Here is a 14,151-nt window from a genome sequence, read left to right on the forward strand (position 1 = left end):
AAACAGATTTGTTAAAATGTTTAGCTTAGTTCTGTCCGGAATGCTTTTGTATTCCAAATACGCTGGCTACGTTGACCGGTATAGAATGGAAGATAAGAAACCGATATTCATTAGAATATTCGCTGACATAGTGGGAATGTGTTATTGCTGCCTCTGCTCCAATGATCACAGAGCATGGTGGAAAGAACATATATATATATGCGTTAAAATTATGTGATATAATATAAGTAAATATAATAAAAGTATGTGGTAATAACGAAGATTAAAGGTCTGGATGATGCTAAGAATTCTACAACAACTATAAAAGTATGACTCGAGATCAATTACCGAGCTAAGCGAACTAAGCACAGCGAAAACAACGAGTAAGATGAACACAATGTATGATGTGGGTGTTAAGAGTATGGCAAGAAATGAGGTTATTAGTGGATGCCTAATTTCATTAATACGAAAAAAAACCTAATTAGGGTGTAGGGATGGGCTAAAGACTAATCATGATTGTTGACCCGGTAACAAAAGGAGAGCAGGAGGTTAATGTGGCTGATAAGAGTAAATACAAGATGGACAAAATCGGATTGGGGTATAGTTAAAAAAAATGTCGTTAAGATCGATAGAACATATCGCAATACAATAAGAACACTCGTAAAAAGTGAAGAGGGTGTAAGACAGAGCGAGCAGAATATGAATTACTGTAAATGCGTGAAGATGAGTAGATTTTCACTAAGTAAACAAACAAAATAAAGAATCAGATTCTAAAACGAAAAGGAAAATAACTGTTTGCGTCTTACGGAACTTCTTATATAATAGTAAGGATGATGACACGAGTTTTTTAATAGGGCCTGGCACAACTAAAAGCCAGTATTTCCTAATAAACAGTATTATATATTTTTTATACTAATGATGAGATTATATATATATATATATACATCAGAAATAATCCGTTACGTAATACAAAATGCACTAATTTTTGAAATTACATACCCTGTGTCGATTGCAGTGAGATTTTTTAATTTTACGCGAAGAGCTTGTGATTGGGGTGAGTGGAGTGTACCTCCACCGAAAAAGTCTCTCTTGCCTTTCTTTTTGCCCCATTTTTTTTCGGAGTTTTTCACTTCTTTTGCGAGCTCCTGAAGGACGATAATAGCAGGGAAGCGATCATTAAAGGTAAACGCTGTCACTAACTTACTCAAGTTTATGAACATCGTTTCAGTAGAAGGAACACTATTACTGATTGTCTTTAAATATATAAAATTTATACTTACTACCGCTATTATTTTTTCTGAATTTTTGTTACAAGGTAATGGGTAAGTCATTCACATTCTAAGAAAACGCCAATCTTCCGAAATTCTAAACAATTGTGAATGACATATCAGAAGAATTAATTACAATCTTTGTAATTGTAATTACCTTAGCGATAAGTGGGACGTTAACTTGAGCAGGAATTGCTTCCGCACGATTTTGCCCGCCAGGTTGTTGAGCTTCGCTGGCCCAGCGACGCAGTTCGCCTAAAAGAGCCTTCGCTCCGTTGACGAGAAACGGAGCTGGTCGAACACTCTGGCGGAGCTGTTCAATAACGCGGGCAGCAGCAAACCAGTTCGTAGTTTCGAACGATGGAAACATGAACTTTGATGGACAATTAAGTCGTTGTTCCATTTCGTAGACACTGAAAAATGATTTGTGTAAGCAACTGCATACATGTACACAAATAGTAACACCTACCATTCAATTAAGGGAGCTAAAAAGGACTTATTACAAATTGTATTGGAGTTCTTTCTATTGCGAACTAACGTAAATGAACAACATGCATATATTCGTAAGTAGATAGGGGCGATTTATTCTTTAAAGAGTAATATTATACGTAGCAACTGTAAATCGAACGATCAGGAGGTATACAAATCATAGCTGCTTAGAAATAATACGCGTTCAAAACTTTATCTTCACTCGGAGACGCCAATTATATCATAGACGACGGCGCACTCCCCGTTACGGGTGTATATCATAAATCTACTCACCTCAGTTGCAGACCGATATTGTACGAGTGAAGGAAGTTCCCACCAAAAACCATTGAATCAGTCGTCGTGAGAACAGCGTGAATCCATCCCGTCGGAATAAATAGAGTTTCCCCTGCACGTAGCGCCAGACGAAAGCAGGAGTCAACTTCGTCAGCGAGAAATATTTCGCTCTGATCCGCTGCAGCCATCCAGCGTTCGTACTTGATTAAGTTTTCCTCTGTTGGACGAATTAAGTAGAATACTTTTTCTCCCTGTTTAAAAATAAAAGACAATATATGGCGGACGATTTCGCTATCAAGGTATCTATTATCCCGCAAACATTAGGTTTTTATCTGAATTCTGGTTGAAAGTCTTCAGAGTGAATCTTTCAGTAGGGCTTTGGTCCGAGTATATCGTTGTTAACGAGGTTTTTTGGGAGCGTATTAGATAGATACAAAAACTAGCAGGTAGGAAAACTTTGGTTGCGTTCAGCGTTACTATGTACTATTCACAGTCAGTGCTTTTCAATTATAGATGCTGAATATGCAAGGCGTATAGTCAGTACGTACGTCTATTTGAAGTTGCCCGTACTGCGTTTTACGAGTATACGTCGATTGCTGAATAGCTATTACTGTCTCGCCATTTAAACAGACAATGGCTTCGAATACACACATACCAGAGGTGCTGGATAGAAACCGGTCCTCTTAATTTGAAGACTAAACAACCTATGCCGCCTGTTAGTTAGTGATTTCTTGTAGTTTGCTGGACAGAATGCTAAATAACGGATTTCCTTTGCTTTTTCCATTCTGTTATTATTTTACGATAGTCAGTTTAGATTAGGTAAGAGGGCGAAAACGAAGCATGGAATTTCAATGCGGCGCGGTTAAAGAGCCAGATCCAAAACTCACATATCCAACAAATACTTTTCCGCTATATCACCAAGTTGCAGGCCATCGCCATGGAAAAGGTCAAACAAAATTGGGTCTTCTTCTTCACAGCGACGGATCGGTACTCAAACCGCTAGTGGAAAATGATGTACGATCTATACGAGAACAAGGTTTCTACGAAAAAATAACAGAACATGCTAAGAATTGCACGGCCAGCTTTGCCGAGGCTCAGCAATGCTGCGACCAGGTGCTGCATGGAATTATCGGCTTAACGGCCCAATATCTCGGTGAATTTCAATCAGATTACGTCGTTCCAGGTATGGACGGCCCCCCCGTTAAATACATCAAAATAGAAGATCTGGTCCATGGCTTCGAACTTCCATGCATCGCCGATATCAAAATTGGTCGAGTCACATACGGGCCTGATGCAACTCCCGAAAAAATTGAAAAACACGAAAGTAAATTTCCGCCACAGAGAGATATTGGCTATAGGATATTAGCGATGAGAATTTATGAGGAAGGCAAGTTCAAAATGTATGGTGATAATTACTGTCTTCGATTAACGAAGGACACTATAGGCAAGGGCATCAAGAAGTTCACTAATTCAAATCCCAATTGTGTAGAGCTCATGTTCGATCAGCTGAAAACTATAGATAAATGGTTTATGAATCAAAGACGATTCGTATTCTATGGAAGCTCAATTCTTTTTATATATGAAGCAAAAAAAGAACATGCGACCGTTAAACTTATTGACTTCGCTCACGTGCACGAAATGGATCAAGAGAATGGTAAACTCGATGATAATTATATTTACGGTTTGAAGAATCTTATTAAGGATTTCGAGGCCTGTCAGCCAAACTACGATATAAAACTTGCTCGATGAAAATATGAGCAGACACCTTAAGCAATGCGGTTTTCTTTGTAACATTTATCGGGTTTGATACGATCATACTAAAGCTAGCTAAATAAAGAATTCCAAGAAAAATCGGAGCACAGGAACAACATTTTACATCGCTACCAAACTGTCAGGTAGATGTGCGCAGTACCAATAAAGATTGCTTCATACAGCGTGACGAGTAAGTTCTTGTTCTCGCAGACATACTTGGCAGTAATAATGGTCAGTATTAAAATTTTTTTAAAGAGATAATGAATTGAGTTTATTTGATAACCAGTCATCTTGCCCAGCTGTACGTTTGTTTTAAACCGTACAGCTGGGTAACATTCGTATGCGACGAGCACCCAAAAAATATCGCGGCACATTCGTTAATACGGTTATTGTTATGAGTCGGATGTATATTGAAGTATATTAACAAAGGTCGCTTCGATTGTTTCACCGCGTTTGTGACGTACTGCGGCAACAAATAAATACGACTTTACCTCGACATAGTCGCTGCAGTTACAGTCACGTTACTGCCTCGATATTCGTGTGCCATAGGGTGTTTATTATTGTCGTCTTTATTACGATAATACAACTGCAGCAATGTCAAACATTAGCAGACAGATCAGAGGCCCGGCAGGCCGGCTCAGATCATCTTATGTAATTACGCATTATATTTCGTCAATAAGTTGAAACCACTGTATCTACCAATTACTGGTTACTTCCGATTTGGTAGTAGAGAGTTCTGAACAAAAAAAAACGACTCCAGTCATGTAAATTACGCTATCGAATGGATCTATATAAATAAAACTGTCAATAAATGTGAGAGTAACGACAAACAACACTTGTTCTAATGAATGAGATTCTTATGATAACCATAAGGCAGGCCTTTGCGAATCGTATACTGGCACGACCACGAGTGAAGGTTAGGCCCAGATGCTGTTTCGATGACTAATTACTCTCTTTGCGACATACGTATAATATAGGATCATAGCAAAAGTGAGAACTCCAACAGTTGTCGGATGGATTCATATATAGGTTGACGCAGGCTGGTTGTTGCACGCATACTTGCGCGGACAACGAGAAACGCGATGGCAGCGACAGCAACGGATGTACTTGTGTGTACGCTGACGTAGTTGATATTTTCAAGCGCAACAAGCTGAGGCTGTTGCAGTTCATTATCTTTACATTAACTTGGTATCTTGACATAAATCGCAAGGCTTCAAAACATGTCTATGTTTGTCATCAATATGTCTGCCGTTGCCGCGGCTGTGCCCACACCTGTTGATTTTCATGTGGCAATAGATTAAAACAGCCGAATGCTAGGCTAGAGCGTACCACAAGATCTTCGTAAAACGATATTTTTAATTCGACAATGACTTGTTGATTGCGCAAACGGGTAATGATAATAACACAAATGAGAGTGTCTGATATTAACACAATAAATTCCCATAAGATAGTTGCAAATCTTAACCGTGAAAACAATGGATATCGATATTCGGATTATCCATAGATGCGTTTGAATAAACACAAAACAAGGACGGTAATTAAATACAGTACGAGAGGGAGCTACACAGTAGGGCTTCTGTAAAAGCTTTCTTTAACCTTAACTTTTAAGAACTTGATTTTAACAAATTTTCTCTACCCGTTTATGTTTTGTTTGCCTACATGCTTATTTGTTTAGATAGCAATTGTTTGCAACGTTTTAACACATGTGTACATGTAGTCGTCTTGGTCTAGTGCACATAACAGAAAACATGGCAGCATATAAATCGTTCATCAGCCTTCATCAGTTGTGCACTTCAAAAAAACCGAATCACGGCCGGACTTCAGCCCTACAAATTCGCTTTGAAACCTAATAATAAAAATGTACTAAACCTTCGGAAATCAGCTTCTTCTTCAAAACATACTCTACGCTTCTAAACTGTATTTAGCAGAAGAATCGCTTACCCGAAGTACGTGATACCACACCGAGCTGCCCCCAAAATCAATATGGAAGTCAGTGTAACTATTCTCTGTGCCCATGAGACAGTACTTCATCACAGCAGGTCTTCGGTGGTCACCCACGGATGCAAGCGATCGCGGCCAACATTGTTCTACCCAACTGATTTGAGATACAAGTGAAGGTGGGCGTACGAAGTCGGATAGTCTGCAAAACAGATCAAATGTTGCATGTGACAACTAGAATATTTTAAAAATATGATTTTATCAACTTGACGCTAACGCGCTTTTAACCCACGAATCATCAATAGAAAAACAATCTGTCCTTTTCCTCTGTCAAAGAAGTACACGCCCTTTTCTATATTCATATTCCTACATGAAATAGTACTCACTGACTATTATTATTAGTACATATTAATACCAATATATTACATTATAAGAAGTTAATTTCCTAAGGCAAGGTGTTTTAGTACCCTCGGAAAGTTTCTCGAAGCTTTGTGACCTTAATTAAATTTTTTACTTATGTGTATATATGGTATGGAACACAAACGTATGGGTGACATTTCCACATAGTTCTAAATCACAGTGATAACAATTCTCCTAATATGATATATGACGTATCTTATCATTTATTAGACAGATCAAATTTTTCTGCTCACGCATACCTCGTATCACTGAATTCTAACGAGACGACATTAAAAACTTTTGTTCGGTTGTATGAGGTGTAATAATCGGCGAACTCTGCAAGCGTCATTTTGATGGACTCTTGTTTAAGAACATCAATTACGTCAACAAGGTAGTCCGGTCCAATAAAATCGACTACATCGCCAACCGATAGATCAGGCGGCGGCAACATAAGACCGAGGCCCTCTTTGTCCGCAATAAGTAATGGATTCATAAATGACGTTTTCTCCAGATAAGCTAGTGTTAGCTCGCTGGCCGACAAGCACGTTGTGACATCTAGTCCACTGTAAAGGAACATCAGCGTTAATGAATAGTCGCATTCAGTTATTTTGCACTCTGTTTAAATTTCTTTTCATTTTTTTTTCAATACAAAAAAAAATCGAAATTAGAAATCGATGAAATCCGGTACACAAACACATAAGTGAAGTCCGGAATGGTTTTAGATTGTGGCAGCTACCATCTAGTAGGTAGAGTAGGCCCAAAATCACGTACTGTTTAACGAAGGTGTCCACATCTGAGACACAGCACGCGAGTCTAGGCCTCTCTGAAGGGAGACTCTCCGAGGCTGCACTCTCTGAGGAATTTATTAGAGCTTTTAGAAGGAACTGCTTTTTGCTGCTAAGCGTCTCACGAACCAAACACTTTCCATAGCCATAACACCTCAAATTTAAATCAATTTTCTAACGCATATTTAAGTGAGACTTCAACGAGTTCCGCAATACCATTGTTACGTCACTAAAAGCCATTGTTAAAAGGTTTTTCGGTAATGTACAATGCGAGTGTGAGAGAACAGAGATTTCGGCGCAGATTTGAACAACAAAAATTACTGAAACGAATGGAAGTCACATTAGACAAAAAACAGCATGTTGGAGATGTCTATATTACAGTTAACAACCGTTAGTTGTTCTGAATTCACTTAACGTGCCCTATATCCGGTAAAACAAGGTAAAACAACAAGAGTGAGCTACGAATCATTTGAAAAACCGCAACAACAACAAGGGTCAGGCAATGAAATATGGATTCGTCATCAGTTATTTTTTTACAGTGGCTCTTACAAGCTTAAGACTTAAATTGAAATCTTGCAAAGGACCCGTCAAGGCATCCATCTGTCGAGTATAGCGTATGCTATAAAATAATATCTTGAATGGGAAGCTGGAAGTCATAAATAGCCATAGAAAAAAACCCGAGATGACTTTGCCTACATATTTGCCTTTAACGTGATTAGGATGCGTAGAAGCTTTTTTCCGTCATACAGCAAACTAAAAATTTACAAACCACATTGCTATTTGTGTTGTCCTATAGAAAAGTGGGTGTGATTTTCCTTAAAGAAACACCTGAGGCCATGTAGCATTTTCGTACATCACATGGCTGTAATAACATATCATTAATTAAGCAATATCTATTATTGGATTTGCAAAAATCTTTATGTAATCGGCGTTTGTGATGGCCATTTGTTTAGTTTCATCATCATTAATTAAACTAGTAAAAGAAATCGTGTCATCATTTGGAGTAACATATATTGTTAAAATGAACAGGAGAAAAGGTGATTATCAAGAAAAACAGTTTCGATTGCTAAATAAGGTTTCGACAGAAAAATTCAATTGCTTCGTAAGCTATTGTTACTACCTTACAAATACATTTTAATTGATACGTACCTAACTTCAATTCCATAAGTCTTTTTTTATTTATTTATTTTTTTATATATGCGAAATCTTTTTATAAGTACATGCATAATACATTGTTTTGAATCATGCAACAATTTTTCACTCGTTTACCTACCTGCGAAACGGTCGATTTTTGAGCTCTTGAATAAAGACATGAGTTCCAGCTTGAACTTTTTTCTCGTCCGCCAGCGGGTCGCTGTAGTCGTGCCGATGCCAGTTTGTTCGTACCTTCCCTAAGTTGGATAGGTACAATTCGATAAGTGCCAGCAGGCAAAACGCGCGCATCATTAGAAGCATCTTTATCATCATTATTGTCACTAGGCAGAATAGTACTGCAGCTAATGCCCTTATTACACTTTGGGCAGCACACCATATCCTATTTGACAGTGAGCCCAGCCGCCTACGCTTAGATCTAAACTAAGTGTACCCGCTTTTTGTAATGTGAGACATTAGCATTTGTTGTTTTTTTACTTCTTTTGCTAGGCCCGTCGATGTATTTACGTCAAACGACCCACCCTCGTACACCGCTAGTAGTTTCACCGATGCTTGATGACACCGCTGCTATTTCCTACGATGGCACCTTCCATTTGTCCCTAGTTCGCGTGTGCATTTGTGTCCTATACTGTTCGCGGAAAAAACGCAGTTAGCCCTCATCTGTCTAGTGCTCTTCGTTTTTTTTGCTCTTACGCTCCGCTAAAATTTACTCCCCATTAGCGGCGACGTTCTCGAGTAGCATAATCGAGTAACGCCTGAGTGAGCAACGGATGAATATTCCAGCCGCGCTTTGTAAAACTGCCATGATCACCACCATCAAAAATAATCTACACCATCATCACTACGAGTGGCATTAGAAGCGTTAACTATAGGCGCTGTCCACGCACTATCCGACTTTTCACAATAGCATGCTAGGGCCGTTATTCTATACAGCCGGAAACTAAAATGTGTGTACACTGTTCTAAGTGCTATTGGCTGGCAACACAATTGCAAGACATGGAATTAAAGGTGCGCGCCTACTGGCCTGTTGTTTTATTTCTTTGTTTATTTTTTTTATGTCGGTGATAGTGCACCTAGCGACTGAAGCAGAACAGCAAAGCTGACCACAAGAGCGGTAATTATAACTGGTTCTCTCTGTGACAATTCGATGTTGTCTTCTAGTTTTCTAAAAGACATACTCAGACGATGAGTAACTATGTAGCATGGGCACTGACAACATTTGACGCCTGTCTGACCTCTCGATTTTATAGTCATGGAAAATTGAGATATACACAGTTAGCCTTAGAACTATGAAAAGACGATAACCGAATCGAAAGTTAGATGAAAAGCCGTCAGCACAATGATAGAAGCGACTGGCTGACGCTGACTGCCTTATATAATGAGAAATTTTTTGATCACACTGTGTTGACGTTCTTGAAGTAAACAATACCTAAAGGCCCAACAGCAGACGCAGTGCATGCATAACAATAAAAATTTAGCTAATTCATGGAGTTGAAGTACTGCTGCGTGGCGCACACTGCGTAAATGATTTATTCTTCTCCGTCCTCTAGATTGCGTGAAATTATTGACTGCCGTCGAAAATATGCCCATCATGAAGGAACGCATGCAAAAGAACAGCGTTTTTTTAGCCCACGCCATTTAGGCCACATAAAGGGGACATACTTTAAGTTTGTTTAGCTCATTTGGGGCCAATTTAAATGCCTGCATGAATTCTACAATTCCGAGCTCCATTTGCCAAAGTGAATTTGGTGGGGCGATTGTATTACCTTTTTGCCATCATCCAGACCTTATTGTTTCGTATTTACAGGGTAAAATACATAAGTATGCCTATTGCCTGCACCTAAAACAACGTAGGATAGTAAACAATTATTATTTTCGAAAATAAAGACACCACGTTTTCCGGCTGACAAATTTGATGCTTTTCTATACAACGGAAAAGTAAAAACAATATTAAAAAAACAATCAAATGTTTCCATGGGAACTACCGACGAATTCATGAAATATTTAGTCAGCCGGTCATCAGCGAAAATTAACGTGACCTGGGGTTTGATTATGCCGGGGGCGACTTATAAATTCGCTAGACGGTCAACCAAATAATTAGCTACGGCTATTTCTTTTCTGCTCCATTAGGAAGTTCTAAAGACGACAAGCTTCTCTGAATTTTTAAAGGTACTCTGATAAAATCGAGGGCAAACGCAGCGTTCAAAATGAGTCATAATCTTTATGTCTAGCCTGAACTTCCGTTCCACATTCTATTGGCATTGCACTTATCAGACAGCAGGCGTGGTATCAATCTACTTCTTTAAGTGGATTTGTTCGTGCCCATAACAACTGACTTTACATCATTGAGAAAATTATACACAACAGATATGAAATACAATGCAAACGGGCGTGTTCACGACCATTCGCAAATTTTTTTTTGATCGGAGAAGACCCTATTAAGAAACTCTATAAGCAGCAGACAGGCAGTAATGCCTTTTGGTAAACACTAGCTGACTGAGTACGTAGACTAAAAACAACTGGTTGAAGCCCTGGTGCATTCGTATCATTTTGTACACAGGTGCAACCATGGTATGTTTTGTTGTTTTACACCTGTTACAATGTGGGCGATACATGCAGGTCTCAGTCTAAAGCATTATAGAGTAAGTGACAATGAGAAACAGTCAACAACAGCGATGAAGTGGTAAGGTCAAGTAGATGGCGACGCTATCGAGTTTGACGATCATCGTTCGGCCCTCGTTAACCTTTGCGTCAAATCATTTCAGCGGACCGCAGCAAGGTGAAATATGCTCGCGGCTTAATTTGAACCTAAGCCATCTTTTACAAAGATCACCTCAACGAATAATAAATACTTAGACAGATTTTAAAAATGGTTATGAAAAACCACTTACCGGTCCGTGCAATTCTCTGTTTCATATCGATATGAGGTCATGCATAGTGTACCGTTGACGTAAGTCCATAAGGTGGACATACAGATCCCACTGGTGCTTCTAAGAATTCTTACATACGAACTAATTTTATTCAGTTCTTAAAAACAATAATACCAAACTGGCACTATTAAAATTCAAACTACCTATATACACGCAAACAACACAAACCAGCAAACGTAAGCATATGACAATAGATTGAACCTAATAACTAGAAGACCAACTATGACACCACCGTACATTTTGAAGGGCCATGACCAATCTGGCAATTGGGACAATGATACTTGATGATATCACCCGCATCGTGTTCTTTTACTCCAGTGCAGCTGAAAGAATCGAACAAAAACATACTGTTAAACGATAAACACATATGAGCCGGTTTAAAAGGCATATTACCTGAACAGTAATATAAGCTATATTTAGCACTGTATTGAATAATTTGTCAAGAGCAGTAATTTATTTACTAGGCCAACAAAAAGAATAAATCGTGTTCTGTCATGAAAAAATTGACGTAAAGCGGCTTAACGTTCCTATCTTTCTTCAATTGATGCGTGACAATGATGTCCAATTTGTCCAATAAAAGTAAGCTACTTCTATTGAGTTTAAATTTTGAAAATGATTACAACTAAACTACTCATTTGTTCCCTATTAAACAAAAAGGCACATTGATATTTAATGGAAACCCAAGCATAATATTGTCGCAAAAATAAAACAACCATAATTAAATATTAAAGGTCAACAAAGTTACTCAATGTGAACGCCTAATCGTATGGATACAAACACTATGGAAAAATGTTTGAAATATATACGTATATTTAGAATAGTAATTCGAAAATCAAAACCAATGTTTAAAGCATGATTCATTAGTCATACAAGGGTTTTGCTATGTCTGTGATCGATCCGTATAACATCTATTCTTGACTCTATTCCAAAATAGATTTTAGCATCTCATAAGTAAAATACATAATACATATGTATAGTCATAAGAAAAATAATCACATCGTACTAAAATTGCAAATCGCTGTATATATCGCGGCGAAATACGCCTATATCAAAGGTGCTTTGGCTGTTCTTCCTGTACAGTTGCCTTTTCCGAAGCTTGAGTCGTCAATGGACATCATCAAATTTTGCTATGCTATTATTAACAGTTATTGTTGTTGTAGACGCGCAGCCGGAATGACCGATTGCTTGTTTAAAGTGCAATATATATATATATATATATATAGAATACGCAGTCGCCGAGTGAAAAATTTGTCACTGCTTGAAGCAGGCCTCGGAATGAGAGTTTAAAAAGTTTATTTCTTATTCTTCTTTTATTCTTTTTCCATGATCTGTTGTCGCCATATTTACAACATTACGGCATATTAAATTGTGCAAACAACTGAAGCTTTGTAGCTTTGCTGCTAGTATTGTTTCTATATTTCTTTCATAGATATTTTTTGTGAAACAAAATGTTCGTTCAACTGGACGGTTTAAATATTTTGTCTATTTTAGTTTCTCTCCGTTTCGAGTTTTACGTCCGGCATCGCTGTCAGACATTTCAACAGACAATCGGGTAACTCTCACCACGACACGAAGTCAGCCTATCTAGGTCCGGAATTCAGACCTAGACCACAATGTATCCCTAAGATCGGCAGGCAAATATGTTATCCACCAACCTACCACGACGTCCGTCCTATTATAGTATTTTGACATACAGAAGTTAAGGCCACATTACTTGGATCACGTGTATAATTTCAGTGTTCATATATCGCGTTTCAAATATTTTCTCTTTATCAGCGTTGCACTAAAAGGCTCAAGTTGGCCGCCAATTCAATTACGTAATGAATACTTCATTATTACTCATTTGTGCGTAAAGATTTGCTAAGAGAAAATTATTTGCGTAGCAACTATTATATACAACTTTAGGAGGTACTATTCACTGGTAATTTTATTTATATGCATAAGTGTTCTGTTACAGGTTAAACTTTTCCGGGTTAGTACACATATATAATATAATAGCACAATTATGAAACGAAACTGATAATAGCACAACGAAAACCGAAGTATCAGACAATAAACAGCTTTAATATATTATTTCTTACGAATTCTTTAACTTGACCCAAACGATAGCTTGATCGACAAGACGCTGGACTCACTTCATTGAAGTAAATATTATGATGTTCAGCTAGCGCGCGGAAATTTCTTTTTTGTCGGCTCACTACGTATACCTTTGACCGGTCGTAAATTTTATAATTTTCAACTGAAAACTATTTTTGTAAATGTATCTGATTGCATTTATCAGATATTATGTAGTGGTACAGCGCACTTGGTAGCAACATGCAATTGGTAGGATTAGCCGTCTACTCCGAACGTGGGCAAAGGCTTAGCTTGCTCAGAAACGATAAAGTCTTGTTGTTCACTGAGTCGAATTCTTTGGGTCCGCTAGGTTCTAGCTAACACTGATATTGCTAGAGGGGAAACTTACATAGTCTAGACATCATCGATCAAAGTTTAGATTTTTCTAACTCCGTTGCGCAACCTGCGGATCCGACATCAGCGCTTCGATAATACGCAACCTGTCTGGGTAAGTGTATGCTGGTTTGTAGTCAGTAAACGCAAGAGACTTTGCTCGTTCTGGAACGACGCGCTAACAACAGAGCGACTTAAAATAAGGCGTACATTGAAGCAGATCTATTTACGTATACATCAGAGTAAGGCATAATATATAATGGTACTATTGCAGAAATTTCGTAAAAATAATTAAATGTATCGGCAAAACATTAAATATACTTTAAATCAACGTAAGAACAGCAACATATATTAGTACATCCTAGTAAGGTACGATTTGAAGTTAGCTTTACTGCGGATTTTATCTGATCAAAAACTTTATAGAGATAAAGTTATTGTAGCCTTGGCACAGAGAAAGTTAAATACCTATATTAGTGCACAACTTGAAAAATAGTAATGCTAACAATAGTAATAACTAGTGCTAACTAGTGACAAACGTTTCCACTCATTTTAAACAGCACAAAACGTGAAAATAATTATATCAATCCAACAAAAACGGTATGAGGTAGCAGAAATCTTGTACGGATGCCAACTGGTGCCGGGTTTATTCGGTCTAGCCAACGATGCATTTCTTATTTGCACGATCAAAATGGTGTTAACCGATTTAAGACCTTTATCGGAACATCTCATAATTCATAT

At 38.0% G+C, this 14,151-nt stretch overlaps 2 protein-coding genes across 2 annotated transcripts in view; one reads left to right on the forward strand and one right to left on the reverse strand.

The window, feature by feature from the left end:
• Positions 1-978: 978 nt before the first annotated feature.
• The window catches only part of LOC111265419 (lysine-specific demethylase 7B), a gene marked incomplete at its 3' end in the record, with an annotated part of 27,624 nt that continues 14,451 nt past the window's right edge, over positions 979-14,151 (reverse strand). The window contains 7 exon segments of the mRNA XM_022842084.2: positions 979-1,124; positions 1,405-1,660; positions 2,010-2,260; positions 5,703-5,901; positions 6,359-6,661; positions 8,157-8,274; positions 11,203-11,288. Coding sequence (XP_022697819.1) covers positions 979-1,124; positions 1,405-1,660; positions 2,010-2,260; positions 5,703-5,901; positions 6,359-6,661; positions 8,157-8,274; positions 11,203-11,288 — 1,359 coding nt within the window.
• On the forward strand, positions 2,277-4,978 carry LOC111265422 (inositol polyphosphate multikinase-like). Its single transcript, XM_022842089.2, has one exon. The coding sequence runs from the start codon at positions 2,850-2,852 to the stop codon at positions 3,756-3,758; it is 909 nt and encodes a 302-aa protein (XP_022697824.1). The 5' UTR covers positions 2,277-2,849; the 3' UTR covers positions 3,759-4,978.

The sequence above is a fragment of the Varroa jacobsoni genome, unplaced genomic scaffold, assembly GCF_002532875.2.
Source record: "Varroa jacobsoni isolate VJ856 unplaced genomic scaffold, vjacob_1.0 scaffold_972, whole genome shotgun sequence".
Taxonomy (NCBI): domain Eukaryota; kingdom Metazoa; phylum Arthropoda; class Arachnida; order Mesostigmata; family Varroidae; genus Varroa; species Varroa jacobsoni.

Coding starts and splice junctions, on each gene's coding strand:
- LOC111265422 (XM_022842089.2), top strand. CDS start 2,850: ATGGAATTTCAATGCGGCGCGGTTAAAGAGCCAGATCCAAAACTCACA.